At 37.6% G+C, this 16,046-nt stretch overlaps 1 protein-coding gene across 16 annotated transcripts in view; it reads left to right on the top strand.

Annotated features, from left to right (window-relative positions):
• MARCHF1 (membrane associated ring-CH-type finger 1) overlaps positions 1-16,046 on the top strand; it is a 299,519-nt gene that overhangs the window by 246,427 nt on the left and 37,046 nt on the right. For all 16 annotated transcript variants that reach the window (XM_066996116.1, XM_066996118.1, XM_066996129.1 and 13 more), the window contains 2 exons: positions 8,953-9,032; positions 9,317-10,051. In XM_066996116.1, coding sequence (XP_066852217.1) covers positions 8,953-9,032; positions 9,317-10,051 — 815 coding nt within the window. The remainder of the gene's footprint in view (positions 1-8,952; positions 9,033-9,316; positions 10,052-16,046) is intronic.

The following is a 16,046-nucleotide window of genomic DNA, read 5'->3' as shown; positions in this document are numbered from 1 at the left end:
AATTAGAATTATTTTCTCTGGGTGTATTTAAACTCTAAGTAAATGAAAAAAATGACTTCGTTCATTAGCTATTTGCCATCAGTTAGTTCTTGGCACTGTAGCTTTTCTCAGTAAATTGTTTGTGTCTTCCTAAATATGTGAATAATTTAAAAGGAAATTTAATCTGAGAGGAATCTGGTGGATTCATTTCTTTCTGTTGTGGTTAACCAGTGGAAAAAGTCTTGTGTTTGAATTACAGCCCATAGAGGTTATGCTTGTATGTGTTTGTGAGGCTTCCTAGTCGTGTTAAAATGCTTTCTGGAAGAAATGTTTCTAGCACATTGTAATTATCTTTCTGCATGTTAAGTATGAATCAAGAGCTCCTTAGAGGAGGATGCTTTCTCTGCAGTAAGATTTCGAATTCTCTGATGGGAACTTTGGGCTTATTTTTCAGCGAACCTCAGACTTGGAGCAAATTGCCTGATTTTTGTTTTGGCTCAATTGCTTCTTAAAAGCCTGGAGCAGGTGTTAGAATACTTTTCATTTACAAGTCTCTGAAGCATCTTTCTAATAAAACTTGGTTGATTTACATCGGGAAGAAGTGAGGTGATTGTTTCAGAATATTCATTGTGATTATATTCATTGGTCTATTTTAGAAGATGAAAACCAACAGAGAAAGTAAAGGAGGTAAAAATTGGTTCCACTTTGTGTTTATCTTGTTTATCTCCACCCTAGGCAATTTCTGTACTGATTGCCTATGTCACGTCTGGCTCCTCTCAGTAAATGCAAATGAAAACCAAAAGACACCAGCATGTCAAAGCAGTGCTCGCTAAAGTTTTAGGTGAAATTGTTGCCAATTTATTGATTGTTTTGAGGTAGTCAGTTTGTGAGAGAGGATTGCAGCATCTCCAGGATAGCTCTTGTGTGATCGAATCCTAAAGAGTAATTGTGTGACCCCTAGCATTTTGCTACAGGGGACTGTACTGCTAATAGTGGATCCATCTGTGCTATTCCTCCTATTCGGTCCCAATCTCACACCTGTCATAAATGACAGTTCTCTTCAGATTGCCACGGTGTTTTTTTCAGTCTTTTCAAAGTGAAACTCCTAGTTTTCTTTAATGAACTTTGTTTTAAAATAACATTAAGAAGTCAATATAAAAATAAATGTAATGCTCTATCTCATCAGAACTGAGAAATCTTAGTTTCAAAAAATAAACCATGAAAAAACAAGTCCCTGCTCTTGTAAAGTGTAAAATGTCAGCCTTCAAAAGCACTGTTACAGTGAATAATATCATGTATACAAAACTGGCATTAAAATTTGAGTGTTAATGGTATCTTAGTCATCCAAATGATTCTTCTTGCTCATAAACAGAATCATTAATATCAAAGGTGAAGACTAGCTTAGCTCTTAACTCTCATTATGATTCTATTACTGTAAAAAACACCAGTACAAAGTAAACAAGTTAGTGAAAAGTATTTTGTTCATCAAAACATAGAGCAGAGAAAAACAAAAACTAGAACTAGATGCAATAGCATAAAAATTATTGCTGCTTATTTTTTTCTCTCTTAGATGTAAATGTGTGGTTTCTTCTTCTAGAGGATGCTTTGTGGCTTCTCCATAGAATTTAATCTTCATTTACAGTAAGCTTAACAAAAGGCATAGCTGCAGAATTACTTAAATCTGCCTGAAATTTGAACTTGTAAATAAAATTGCATTAAATATATCTCAGTTTCAGGGAACGACCAGTAGAAGATGCATTTCCAATTTATTCTTGGATACACTTGACATGTTTTAAACTAGTGTTCTAATGAAAGGGAATACATGCAAAAATATGGTGTAATATTTCATACAGATTGTGGTTTTTTAAATTGTAATTCTTGCCAACAGTTTATACTGAGTATTCCTAAATGTGCCACACCAGCACATCCTGACAATTTGGGTATTTGAAATTATTAATTTTATGTGTTTATACAAGTGTACTTTGTGCATAATGCTTATATATAATTTCCACTTCTGTAGATAAGGAGGCAGAAGTATTTTATCACTGATTTCATCTCTGTCCTATGATATATAATACCATATAGGTGATTTGTTTCCAGTAAGCACGGTATTCAAGTGACGACATATGCTTCCTGTTCAGTTTTCAACAAAAATTATGATCCATAACAGACCTACTCCATACATGCTACTGGAAATTTTTATACAGCCATTTTTCACATATATGACACTTGGAAACACATTTCAGGTCTTTGTCCTAAAAAGAATCCAATCAAGCAGACTTTATTTCCACACTGATACAACATAATTATTTTGCTTCAGTCTGAGGTTCTCTGCGCTTCAAAAAACACGGTGTCACCTGTTTTTCATAATGATGTGTTGTTGGGGTTTCACTGTCTTTTGGCTTAGTCATATCAATACTCTTTGTGCAGCTCTCTCACTCTGGGACATTTAGATTTCTCTCTTCCTTAGGGACAGAATAATTAAATATTAAATAGACACCAGAGTCGGTTGTTCAAATATAATGATGATATCCTCACAGATGGGAATTTATTCAGTCCTTCTCCTTAATAGTCCATCAGACCAAGCAAACAGTGGGGCAAGTGTGTGCTCTCACATACATGTGCACTCATGGGAGAACTGTGGGAATGTCATATGAGTGAAAGCTGGTGAGTATACAGAAATATTTTGAGGCTTTAAGTCCTGCAGCTGGAGGGATAAGTAGAAATAAATACCCCTCTTCAGAAGAGAAAATCTAAACTATGAATACTGATACTGACTAGTTTGTAACTAAAATACTGCAAAATCCAGTAGCAAAGGAGATGCATGGTTTGTGCTTCACCTTTCCTCAGGCTACATTTGCATCTACCTCCTTCCAGACAGTCAGGAGCTGCTGGCTTCAGGGCTCTGCAGCTTCTGGAAAAAGACCAGCTCCCCCTGGGTTTCAGTCGCCTAAGTCAGTGAATCAATGAATAGTGTTATGTTTTTCTAGGAACTAAATAACATTTTTATTAACAAAGTGATAATGCCTAAAAAGATGATCCTGAAGCATTTGAAGAGAGTCATGAATCAAAAATATTGCAGGACTGCAATACAAAGAGTTTTGCAAACTATAATCCATCTGGTAATTCAAAGCTTAGCTACCAATGCTTCTGGGTATAGAGGAAGAGTGGAATTTTGTGTAGAACTTCGACCTATAAAATAAAGCTTAACATAGCTCAGTAAGACGAAAGAAAAGGAATTAGAAGCTTATTGAATCTACAACTCAAATTTGCCATTGTCTTTGTTAGTTTAATTTTTTAAATAGCAGGATAGATTTGCCACTCGTGATTTTGATTTTTCTTTAGTGGAAAGTAAACCTGCTTTAGTGATTTAGATTTCAAACCATTCTTTAGTATGATCATACTGAGTTTCAAAGGAGCAGAACAGTTTCGTTCAGCCAAGTCATAAGTATATTTCTTCTCCTTCTTTCTGTGTTACCCTTTACTTTCTGTGTTACCCTCTGTGTCTCCCTTTACTCTGTCTCTCCAGAGGCAGATAGAAGGAAAGGAAAACAGGAGAGAAAGAAAAGGCTTGGGGAAGAATTGTGCAGGAAATGATTTGCAAAAAAACACAAAACCAAACCTTGCTGTGAAAGAAAACAGAACAGAAGTGAGCTTCTGATTCATTTAATGGTGGCTGGAAAGCCATCAGTCAGACAGTAATAATGTCTAGATCTGAAAGCAGGAACTCCATCGTGAATGACCAAAAGGGAAAAAAAAAAAGGAGCATAAGTTTCAGTTTCAAGTTGGAATGCCATCTCAAGGCAGATGTTGTAAGATACACCTGGCTATAGGTCAGGACTTGAGCTTGGGTCATTTTAACCATGTTTTTGATCTTTCTAGACCTGAGAAATTATCCAAATAAAAGTTAATGAAGACTGATGGTTCCCTTAAAAAGTTGCTTTGTTTACGAAGCAGGATTTTCAGATGAAAATCTGCAGACTGGATCTCCTGCTGAGTTTATTGCTGTGCAAACTGCTATAATCTTCTAAGGTATCTGTTCCTTAGTGTGCCATTATTTGATTAGGGTAGAGTTTCAGCTTTTTAACTGTATTGGCTGGTGGGATCTGGAGGATTCTGTGATGCATTGCTGCTGTAAAGCATACTTAGTGCGAGCATAAAAGCATTAGTCATATTCCCTGCCTGCCCTACCTTCCCGCAATTTTCAGACTTTCTGCTTAAGCAGTGTTGTAGGATGAGGAGCTTCTTGAAATGCCTTTGGCCATCCTTATTCAGAACAGAGGCATTAGAGGATTCATTTGCCTTTCTGGGGGTATCTCTGAGGACATTTTATGTCAGCTGTCCATTACATCTGGTTTGTTATTTTAAAGCATATGTCTATTCAGCTATGAATGCTTTGCATTTGTGGAACATATTGTTACCGAGCTCTCCTGTGAGGTGAAAATAGAGCCCTTTCCCCTTAAAAAGAACAAGAGCTGTGTTCCTGTGCTAGTTCCAACATGCAGTGTAAGCAGTAGTTGGTCAGTGAGAACTCCTCATTTTCTGTTTTTAACTGGGAAGTTCTATCAGATCTCGAACATCTGGAAAGAGGCCATGTGGACTGGAAATTCTTACTGCTTTCATCATTTGCATGTCACTCTGCCCCCCATTTCTGTCTTTGAACTCTTTTAACATGGAGACACGTGATATTAGAGCCCCCTTGTGTGAGAGAAATGATTATCTTGCTTGTCCTGAAAATGCCATATTTACAAGTATTCTTTGTGGAAAACATATGACCAACTCCTGTTCAACATATCAAAAATAATTCAGTAAGCACCCTGTCATGTCTGTTAATTGAATTGCATAGCCTTGATGAGAGAGTTCATCTAAAGACAGCAAGAAGGTGGCCAAGACAGCAGAAGGTGGTGACTGGAGAATCTCTACTAACACCACTTTGGAAGTGCCAAACCTAATCAGCTGGAGTTGGCATTATCCCTCCAGCACCGTCCTGGTGTTGATGTCGTAGAGCAATAAGCTGTCTTGCTTATAAATGGATTGTCAGACAACTTTATTTTGAGTTACCATATTTAATTAAGCTGCTGATATAGTTTGCTATGATAAAATTAGTACGGTGCTGGTTTAGTTTTCCTATTCTGATGAGCTGTACAGTATCTGTGCCATCTGAAATAGACATCCGCTCAAGGGATACTATTTTTAAAAGAATTCATTATTCTTCCTGCCAAGTGGGACTGGAGTCCACAGCATCAACCTGATCCCTCTATTCAATAAGTGCATTATCTCAAAATATTCAGTGTGCTAAATAGCCACGTAGCAATGCAATAGCAATTATAATAATAAGACCTGTGTGCTTGCGACTGTTTCCAACATCTGTTGTATATACATTCCCGTTACAGCTTGTTATCTGGGTGGATACGATATGAGCAGAATTTATTCAAATGATCGTGGTTTTGATTTGTCAGATTTGCCTGTAAAATAAATGGTGCCACCCAGAGGATTTTGTGTTTTGTTACTAAAGGTGTCAGTAAAAGATGACTGAAAATAACAGCTTATGTTATGAGCAGGGCTGATAGACTTGTTCAGTGATGTGTTTCGTATAGCAGGCAGTCCAAGGTAACACCAACTGAACAACTGTGTGCAGTGCTGTGCTTGTGTTACCTGGCCCTTCTGCTGCTCACATGAAGCAACGTGCTCTGCTGATACAAGGATATCTATTCTAGCATCTAACCAAGGACTTGCGCATGGCTGTATGCTGTGCCCTCTAATTATACCAACTAAATGCTCCTTTAGGTATCTTCCTTGTGCTGCTGGGCTGAACAGCATGTACGTTCATTAAAAATAAGTTTGTGAATTTTAGTTTGCAGGGGAGAAGGCTAAGAGGGAAAGAAATGAGGCGAACCTGGTGGCAGTGTTGGGACCGAAGAGCAGACAGGTGCAGGTTATGCTGACAGAACTTAGGGTGGAAGTGCAAAGACATTTTGTGGTAAAGGTTTGGGATGGTCTTCAGCTGAATTGGAACTGACAAGTTTTTAAAACCAGCTTAACTCCCCATGAGTGATTCTGTTGGCATGACGTGCGCTGGCAGGGACATGCTGGACATTAAGAGGGCCTTCCACTCCTATTTAATTTATAGAGATAAGGCTGGAGTTGTATATGAAATAAGGCTCTCTGGTGCCTGTGAGGCAGAAAGGGTCTATTTTTACTGCAAGTAGGCATCAGAAAATGAGTACCAGAAACACATTTTTCTCAGTTTTAGAAATCGCTCCATCAGCTCATTAAAGGCTATTTTAAAGCAGATAAAACCAACATTTGTATTTAAAAGTTGTAGAAACCTACTGAATGGAACTTGCTGTGAGATCAGAACCTGAATTAGCTGGTCCATAACTTGACATGCTGGATTTTTTTTGCTTTGTTTCTGAGGATTTAATCAGTGCAAAAGCTTTTTGCGTGCTCAGATGTCAGGTTTGCTCCAATAGGGATTAGATGAACAAGCAAAAAGCATTAATTTTTCAGGAATTTGGTGAAAATGTTTTTAGAAGAAAATAAACCTTGCTCTGAGTACGTGCAACTGAACGTAACGTCATTATGCCGGTGCTGGGGAACTAGAAAGTAAATGTGCCTGAGCAGGGCTGAAACAGTCCAGACCTCTTTGCAGCTGAGAGTGAAATGTAAGATTTAAGCAATCAAACTAGTAATGTAATTTTTATCTTAAAATAATTAGATTTCCACCTGTCTCCAGCCCTAAATAATAAGTGTAAAAGCTTTTCAAATAATTTGTTTTAATTCTTGTCTTGATTCCAACCCTCTTAAGACTTGCCTAGCTGGCTTCCTGCTTTAATAGCTGCTGGAAGTTTCTTGAACTTGTGCAGAACTACTGCACCATACAGTGCAGTTTTGCCATTCTCCTTGCCCCTTCAAAGCATAAGGCTTGTGGCTAGGTGGTGTAAATCTTGCCTTTGTGGCATGGGAATAACCTATCCACCGTTGAAGAGCAAGCCTGACCCCCTTATATTGCACTGAACTTGAAAGAAGCACTGGTACAGTCCTGCAGCTGCAAGGCAGGGGGGGAAGGGGAACTAGTCACAAGGGATGAATTCAGTAGTACACCCTACACCCTCGACTCTGGGGCTGGGTTTCTTCAGCAGTTCTTCACCTGGTATATCTGGAGGGATATTTTCTCACACAGTAGCAGCATGTAGCCCGACAACATGGCTCTGCTGCTCATGTCTGCATCTTTCTTCATTAAGTAGCTGTGCAAATAACTTAAGGTATGCCTAAGCACTTAAAACTAATCACAGAGACTGAGGTGGAACAAGATTATATACCCAGCCATCCGTATGCCATCTGTTTCTCATGTGTGTAAGAACATTTAATATTCTTTCACAGAAGATGTAACTCAAATGTTGCTTTTATAGAAAAAGATTTGAAATATAAACATGTTATTTCATTGATACTTGTCCTTTTTTTCCAGCATTAGACTCTAGACACTCTAATGTTCCTCCACTGCCTGGTGGACCAAGTCATTGAAACACCATTTGAACATAAGGATTGTGTTTAAATGCTTTATCAATTTAATTTCTCATGTTAGCTTCATTTTCATACCTCCTAAGTTTCATTTTGTGGAACTAGTAGTAAAGAACTAGTAACATTTTGGTGTTGATATATTAGCATATAAAGAAGTAAAAAGGGGTGCTTGAATTCCTAAAGCTAGATTATTTTGATTCAAAAACATTGTTCTTAAGTCTCTCCCAGTAGTCGATTAAGAGCAAGAATGCAAAGCAATATAAAAGATATTGATTACCTTGGATAAAAGCAAAGTGTCAGAAGACACTTGCTGTATTTACTTATTTTTGCTTGTACACCTAATTTTCAAATTGACACCACAAAAATGTTTCTGAAAGGTGAGCTAGGAATAATTGCAATTATGGACCCTGCATATAACTGAATTTGATTTACTAGTACAAAATCTTGGGATGACAGTCTTTCTATCTTTGTGTTATTTGTGCTTTGTATCTTTGTACTATTGCTTAATAGTCATTCTTTCCCTGTATATGGTCCATGATGTTGTGATACTCTTAGGCTTATACTATTTTGTCTCCATATTGAAAGATAATATCCTTAACAGCTAAAGGAACATCATGGCCTTAAGAATGCTATATATTAAATCCTTTTCCCACAATACTGTACCACGTGAATGAAGAATCACAAAGCCTGGGATTTAAATTTGGATTCCATACAGTTATGCTTCCAGAAGAATGTGAGGCAGATTGAAATGGTTTGCTATTAACGCCATCAAAATATGTTTTCAGTGGAAGTATTGAGCAACTGAGTTTGCAATTTGTAGCATCAACCTTATGAGCAAAATGCTATATACTAAACATGTTTTATCTCTCTCCTGCTGTTTGAGAATGTGATCAGCTCTGTAGAGTTGCAGCCTGCACTTTGGTCTTCTCAGCCTCATCAGTTTCGTATTTTTCAGTTCTTCTAGAAGACCTGATTGCCTTGAAAACCTTTTAAAACATACTTTAATTTTCTCAGTGTTCTGTTAATCCACTTGTCGTAGGTTTACTTCATGCTTATCATCACTCAGCATAATGTAAATGCCCTTCATTCCATTTTGAAAGGAATCATCATGGTTGTTCGATTGCATGAAAATAAAAACATCTTTCCCGTCTGACATTTACAGTAGATGAAAACCAAACCGAAGTCTCAAATGTTGAAAGCTGCTTCCTCAAACAGTGACAAAAAGTAGTCATGAGCAAACGAGAGCTGAAACACTTCAGTCATATTTAGTTCCACAAATAGGTTTTGCTTTTGGTCAGGCTTCCTGTATTTTGTGATCTTGCATGTGTTCAAGAATACGCTATGAACAGCAGTAGCAGTTACTTTAATTTTGTAATCATGTGGCAAAGCAGTAAAATATCTGCAATGTATTTCATGGACAAAGATTCCAAACTGTCTAACTTATTTCAACAGGCAAGCAGCCCTACAACAGGAACAGCTCCCAGGAGTCAGTCACGATTGTCTGTCTGCCCTTCCACTCAGGACATTTGTAGGTATGTGCTGAGAAAAGTATACTTTAATCTGCTTGATACTTGTTAGCTGTTGTCTGTATTAAATAGTATGTAGCTCTTGCTTGTGCTTAGCACTGTTCATAATTTCATAGACTTTAGTTTTCATTTGATCTCCTTTGTTTCTGGTTTTGCTTTTCAGTCTCATGTTTTTTGAATTACAATTCATGTTCTCATTTTCATCCTTTTTTTGTGACTTTTCTCTCTCTGTTTCTTTCCACATACCCTTATCATTTCCATCCCTTTCCTTCGCTTACTGCTTCGTCTAGATCTACTGCCTTGCATGATTTGTCAGAAGATGAGCTTGAACATGCAACCCCTGTCATGGTGCTGACCCCTTCTAATAGGGAGTCTAGTAGGAAACAAGTAAAACGAAGGTTTAGGCGGAAAAGAGAGACTGGAGACAATGGTGAGCATACAGAAAAGGGGAAAGACTGTAAATTACATCCCGAGGCTGCAAAATCCAGCTGGAATGCATCTGATTCGTCATCATCCTCAGATGAGAGTCAGTGGGCTCAGGCTAGGAGGAGAGCAAGAGAAAAAGCCAGAATGTCCAGGAGAGGGAAAAGGAATAAGGGAACATGCAGTAACCAGGACGGGTCCTCAAACAATAATGCTGTTGAACTTGTCACTCTGGGGACAATGGGGAAAAAGAAGCAAGAGGTATCTGACCCTGAAAATCCTACTTTAAATCATCGCAGAAGAAGGGTTCCGAGGTTTAAGGAATCACAGTCTTCAGCATCATCTCAGGAAGCAAAGATCTCCTCAAGAAAATGTGGAAAAAGCAAGGAGAAAAGCTACTGCAGAGATCGGCAGCCTGCATCTTCTTACCTTAGACGCAATAAAGATATGAAGGACTCCTTTGCAGAGGCAGGCTCTGGCAGTGATGCTCTGGCAGTCCCAGATAATGGAGCACCTGTTGGGGCAGGGCCCACTGTGACTGATGCTGTTCAGAAGCCTCCAGTGTTGTATGATGACTGGTCTGATGATTTAGAAGTATGCAGGTTAGTCCTCACTAAGAAAGATTTAACGTTCTTACAAGGAATTTCTCACCACCATGAGCTACTTGCCCTTCTCTTGACCACTTTCTGTCACTGTTTCTCAGTCGTAAACTGCTAGGCAGGCTGTAAGAAATAACACAAAAACCTCTGCTATAGAGAAGTTAGCATGTATCAGTTTGAAGGTACATTTCTCTTACTTAAAAACAGTAATTCTGCAGGGAAACCAAATGTTTTTCTCTGCTAGGTTTTACCTTATGAAGGTGGAGGCAGCATGCACTCCGGCAAAGTATGGCTGTGTTTTAAATCTGCAGCCAGAACCAGAGAATGAGGCAGAGTGCCAGGTAGCTCAATACAATGGGATACAGAGTTTTTCGCTCTGAGGTGATCAGTTCGAATCTAGCTTTGGTCCCTCTTTGTCACTTTTCATCGACTTACATGGAGTAAGTTTATGGTCTTGATTCAGTGTCCTCTAGAGCTGCCATTACCACAGCAATCTGATGGATGGTGCCTGCAAAGCAGACTTTCCAGTCAGGCATAAGTTGTATGGTACTGTGCACTGCTGAACACCGCTACGCTGTGAACATGTAGAGGCTGTTCGGTAGCTATCACAAAGATTGGAACAACACAAAGGATGCTTGGGAAGAATAAGTTTTAAAATAAGCTTTGAGAACGAAAAAGCAACTCCAACAGTTCTCTCTAGTTTGGAGAAGAATTGGTGTCTGACAGTTTGATATCATTGTGGTGAAGCATGCTATCAAAAGGTGTGCATTTTTCCCTGGAAATGAGGGCAAGCTGGCTGCTTCTGAACTAATGCCTCAATTTGGAGTAGAAAACTGTGGGGAATTGAGTTACTTAATTTGGTGGTAAATGAAAATGTGCCGTCCCGTAAGTTTAACAGAACTGAAACAAGTATTTCTTTTTTTTTTTCTTTCTTTTTTTTTTTTTTTTGAAAACTTGTGTGCCAACGTTGACTCTCATCTACAAAGTGTAAATGAGGATCAGACTTAGTTTCTTGATATGGTAACCAAAAACTTCTCACTTTTCTTTGCTGGGAAGAAATTTGCATGGAAATGTAAACAGTCAGAATGAGGAAGTTGGGTATACCATGTCATGCAGTTTCACAGTATACTTCAACCTAGCAAGCAACACACTGCAAAGATCCTAGTGTTAAAAAGATAAAGGATAACATGCAGGCATTGTGCTTTTTCATAGCAAGAGAGAGAAGCCATTACTTATACAGCTAGTGCCATGCACTCTTTGTTACACTTACCAAGCAAGAATGGGTGTTTCAACTGTCTGACCATTGTCTGACGTGATAATTTAAGAGTCTTCTGAGTAAAGTCCAACTGTGTCTGTACATCAGCTTGCACAATGGGACCACACCACAGGCTTGGGACCTCTTTACCTTACCGCTACTGCTGTCTCTTTGTATTTCTGTAACTGTGTTATATGTTTTTGAAGCACTTCAAGTATGTCTGCATGGTACGGTGGAGGGAGGTGCACAGATAACTACTTCAACAGCTGCAGAGTTGTCTTAAGTTTTTGAACAACTAAGCCAGCATGTATTGAAGATCCACTGTAGTAGGGACAGTACCTAAATAATAGGGCCACTTAGTCATTATTAACTGAATATAAATACTCAAAAACAGAAATGAAATTATTTCAGTATGGGTATTTCTACAGGCTTGACTATACCATATAAAAAAACCTAAAAGGTAAATTAAAGTCAAAGCTTTGTAACTGTCTCATATAGATTCATCCTCACTGCTGCCTGAGTCCATAAACTTAGACATTGCTTTCAGACAGAATGTGGGCTCCAGTCTTCTGTCTGTCTTCTTAACCCATTCAATTTTATTATAATAATTCAGACACTTTTTGCAAGACTTGAAGCTTGTTCAAGGATGGAATTTTTGGACATGCATGCAAACATTTCTGCCTGGCTCTTGTTTAGTAGAGGAAGGTTGACAGCTTTTGATAGGGGTTGTTCCAGTGCTTGCTATCCATGGAGGTGCTCTTTGAATGACAAGAGTTAAACTCAGCTTGGTCTGTTGTGCAAAATTTGTCAAGAATCGTGATCTTTTCTTCATTTTCAGGGTAATGCTTTATTATTTGCTGCCATTACTTAGGTGTATTGTAATGATGATAATGCATTGAGGAAGAATGTTACAAAATCAGTAGCATGTTAATTTCTCGTAGCTGGTAAGTTATCTTACAGTTTCCAGACAGCTGAAGAAAAAGGAAGACATGTTGTTACTACTGTAGTTTCTGGTTTCCAGGACAGGCCTATGCGCTTTGTTAACTCACGATCTGTGGCATTTTTCTCTTCATATTCACAAGCTTGCTTCTTGTGGAAAAAAAAATAATTTTCATTTCAACAGTGATTTGCATGTATACAGTAACCACTTTTCTATGTGAGAAGTATAAGAAGCTTTTTTGTTATAATTGTTCTAAGACTGGAATTACAACAGCTGTTTGTGATGTGGAAATTATGTTTTCTTGAGGTGTTTCTTCATCTTTTCATCAAAAATATTCCTGTTTTCTAATTGATATGACAAAACCATCTGAGAGGAATGTCCACACACTTACCAGATTGGGTGAGTGTGTGGAAGTAGCAGAGGAATCTTAAACCTCTCCTGGTGCCAGTTATTTTGTCTCTAAGTGTTTGGGTAGGTAATTATTTATTTATTTATTTATTTATTTATTTATTTATTTTTGCTTTACTTCTTTGGGAATTACTGGCAGTGGAACACGTTGATATGTGCACTTAAGGCTGTAAGCAGTTTCTCCCATGAGCATATAGCTGTATGAGTGGGAATGTGACAGGGCACATCTTGTTCTAACATAAGCACATTAGTGACGAAGAAAAAAGTGTGGTACTGTGGCACAATACATGCTTCAGCTAGTCTAACACAGACCTCTTGGTCATTTCAAGTGAGACATTTCCCCTTCTGGTGTCACTGTTTATCAGTTTCCAAAATGATGAAACAATGACATGACATTAATGATGATTTTTACAACCCTTTCCCTGAACTAATTCCTTTCTTCTTGAGTTCATTAGAAGGCAAGGTTTCTGCTTTTGTGATTATGGACAACTACATAAGTTCTGGCAGTGTGAGTTGTAATAGCACCTACTTTTTATTTATTTATTTGTGTATTTTTGAGTTTCACAAAGTAGGCTTTCGAAATCATACAGTTCCCCTTTTCCTAATCTGCCTTGTTTCTGAGATTTTCCTCATGTATATTTTACTCTGCAATTTGCCATGTGGCTTGAGGAGCAACCTTAGAAGTATCATCAAGGGTAATCTCCATGAAGATAAAAGCTGTGTTTGGGACACAGTAAAGTGAATGGACTGGGAGGATTTTGTCCCATGGTTTTTCACATAGGAACTACCAAGGAAAGAAGAACTGTTAGTTGATGTTACAGTAATAGTTAGTGTATCATAAGAGTATCATTTTTGTATTGACACTGAATTAATGGTGTGGTATATATATTATTTATGATGGAAGAATTCTGTTTGACTAATTATGTTTTCAGTGGAAAATCTTTTTGTAGCACTAATGCAGTCATTGCAGCAATAACACTGAACTATAGTTAGCTGAAAGAAGCCACACACATATAAACTAGATGGAATTCCTCACTACGAAAAGATACATATCAGAAGTACAATGCTGATTTTTTAACTCCACGATGACTCTCAATGTAGTCAGGTAAAGAAATGACATCATTAGATGATGATAATTAGAAATTACTTTTAAATAGAGCAGCACATACATGAAGACTGTTAAGAATGGCTAGAAGTAGTAAGGGAGTTAATGAGGTTGGTTAAAGAAATCTGCAGAATCTACTTTAAGTATCACTTTTAAAATTCAGCTTTAAAAAGCTAGAGAATTATTTGAAAGGCAGTTATAAACTTAGAAGAGGATTAATATGGGTATTTCTGTGTGTTAACACAATCATAGATAGGAAGAAATGGTGTACATTGCCCTTGACAAGAGACAGTAAGATTAAGTAGTTTATCTCTGTGAAATCAAGTGTTTTAACATTTCTTTCCCGTAATAGTATTTTGCAGAACCTGCAAATGTGCAGGTCTTGCATAAAAAACCTTAGGTCCTCCATTATTCATGTAGTAGAGTGCTCGAGAATCAACAAGCAGAAAGCCTCTTGGGAGGGAACAAGTCTTCAGAGATTAGACTTGAGGAAAGAAGAGAGAGATAAACAGAAGATAGATGTATAGACTCGAATACTACCATTGAAAGTGAATACTCATTTGAAGTATTTATACTGAAACAGTGAAACTGGATCCAATAAATAATTGAAACTGTAGCGCAGAACACACGGACTTGAAATACCATCCAGATTCCTCAAAAATCACCAAGAAGTGAAGGATGCTGAACTGCCAGCCTGTAGTGTTTGACTGAAGAGGGTGTTTAACCTGCTTCTCCCTGGGATGTTAGCATCTTCCTCAGGGTCTTAAGATGATACATTCCTTCATTAGGAGCCAGATCTCTGAACCTTGTCCTGCATGTTGGCTGCTCAAAAGAATTATTGTTGCTGCTTACTTTCCTGTTTAAAGCCTTCTTTTTACAAGGTGACTTTTTTATAGGAATCTCCTCGCCTAGATGATGGTCTAGTGGTTCATCAGCCTATGAATCAGTATGAAATCCTGGTTAATTCTTTTCTTTGCCTGATGGTTCAAAGCCCCATCTGTCACCTCTTTAGCCATCTGGTTATGCAGTCTCTTTTGGAAGCTCTCCATGGTTTGGAACAATGCAAGAATAGCTGAAAGCAAGCAAGCATGTCTTTGTTGTGGTTAGGGTCACATACGTAGGAAGAAGTGACTCCTGGTTTCTGTTTCTTTCTGTCAAAACCTGTTTTTTTGGTTTTTTTTTTTTTTTTTTTTTTTTTAAATCTACAATCTAGTTAATGCAAATAGTTTTAATAGCACTGCATCCTGCCAGTAAGTTTGGATGAGAGGAGGTTTTAAGGGTCCCATTATTAAATACTGAAAGATAGTATACATTCTGTATGGAGTTTAGTTATTTAAAGATTTGACTTTCACTGGGCAGGCAGAAAGAAATCAAAATCCTTTTTTAAATCACAGTCCTTAGTTTCTTAGGCTCATGTTCAGTGTAGTAAATCTTGTCTGACACATATGCTGAGATGCAGTGACAGTGCATCTGAGGCAGAAATTACTTGTAACTCTTTAGATAGTTAAATATCCTTTTTATCACCTATAATGGAATATTAATTGAGGACAAGAAATGTTGACAAAATAAATGATATAGTGTGCTTTTGCTAATGTAGTTCGCTCTTGGATCTCTTAAAATTTTGATCACGTTTAGAGACGTTAAGAGAAAGCTTTGCCTAAACTGTTATGAAATTATACTGGTGTGGTGCAACATTTTGAAAATGTGTTTTTCTCTAGTCAGATAAAGGCAGCTGACTGTATGGTATAATGGAAGGGCAGGTTTGACAGGGAAGAGGTATACAAATTGATTACATTCGGTATGCAGAATTAATGTGCTTCATTCACACTACGTTTAAATGGAGAGGAAGACCAATTTGGCATTTAGATCACTTTATGATTTAACAGTGGAATAAAATGGAAATGAGATCAGAAAAAAAAAAAGCTTGCAAAATAAAAACAAGAGAAACATGGCATGCTGTAGTCAATTGCTAGGTGAACATATTTATTGATTTTTTTGTTGTTGTTTAATGATAAATTATGCAGGAACAGTGTTAGATATTTTTTCAGTTTATTTTTTATGAATGAGTTACTTATTTTCTGTGAGTTCATAAAGTGTTTGCTTTACAGTTTTAGGTTCTAGCTACAGTGTTCTGTAAGCACCATATTAGCTGGCAGAAAGAGAAAATACCCTTTTGGGGACAGATAAACAATTTTTGTTTTTTGTTTTTTTTTAGACTACTAGACAGTAACAAGCAATTTGGGGAAATCTTTTACAAACCTGTGGAATTATTTCCTTTTGGTCCAATTAA

This window comes from Anser cygnoides, chromosome 4 (genome assembly GCF_040182565.1).
Source record: "Anser cygnoides isolate HZ-2024a breed goose chromosome 4, Taihu_goose_T2T_genome, whole genome shotgun sequence".
Lineage (NCBI taxonomy): Eukaryota > Metazoa > Chordata > Aves > Anseriformes > Anatidae > Anser > Anser cygnoides.
Note: the sequence above shows the minus strand (reverse complement) of the source record. Positions and strands in the feature narration are given on the sequence as shown.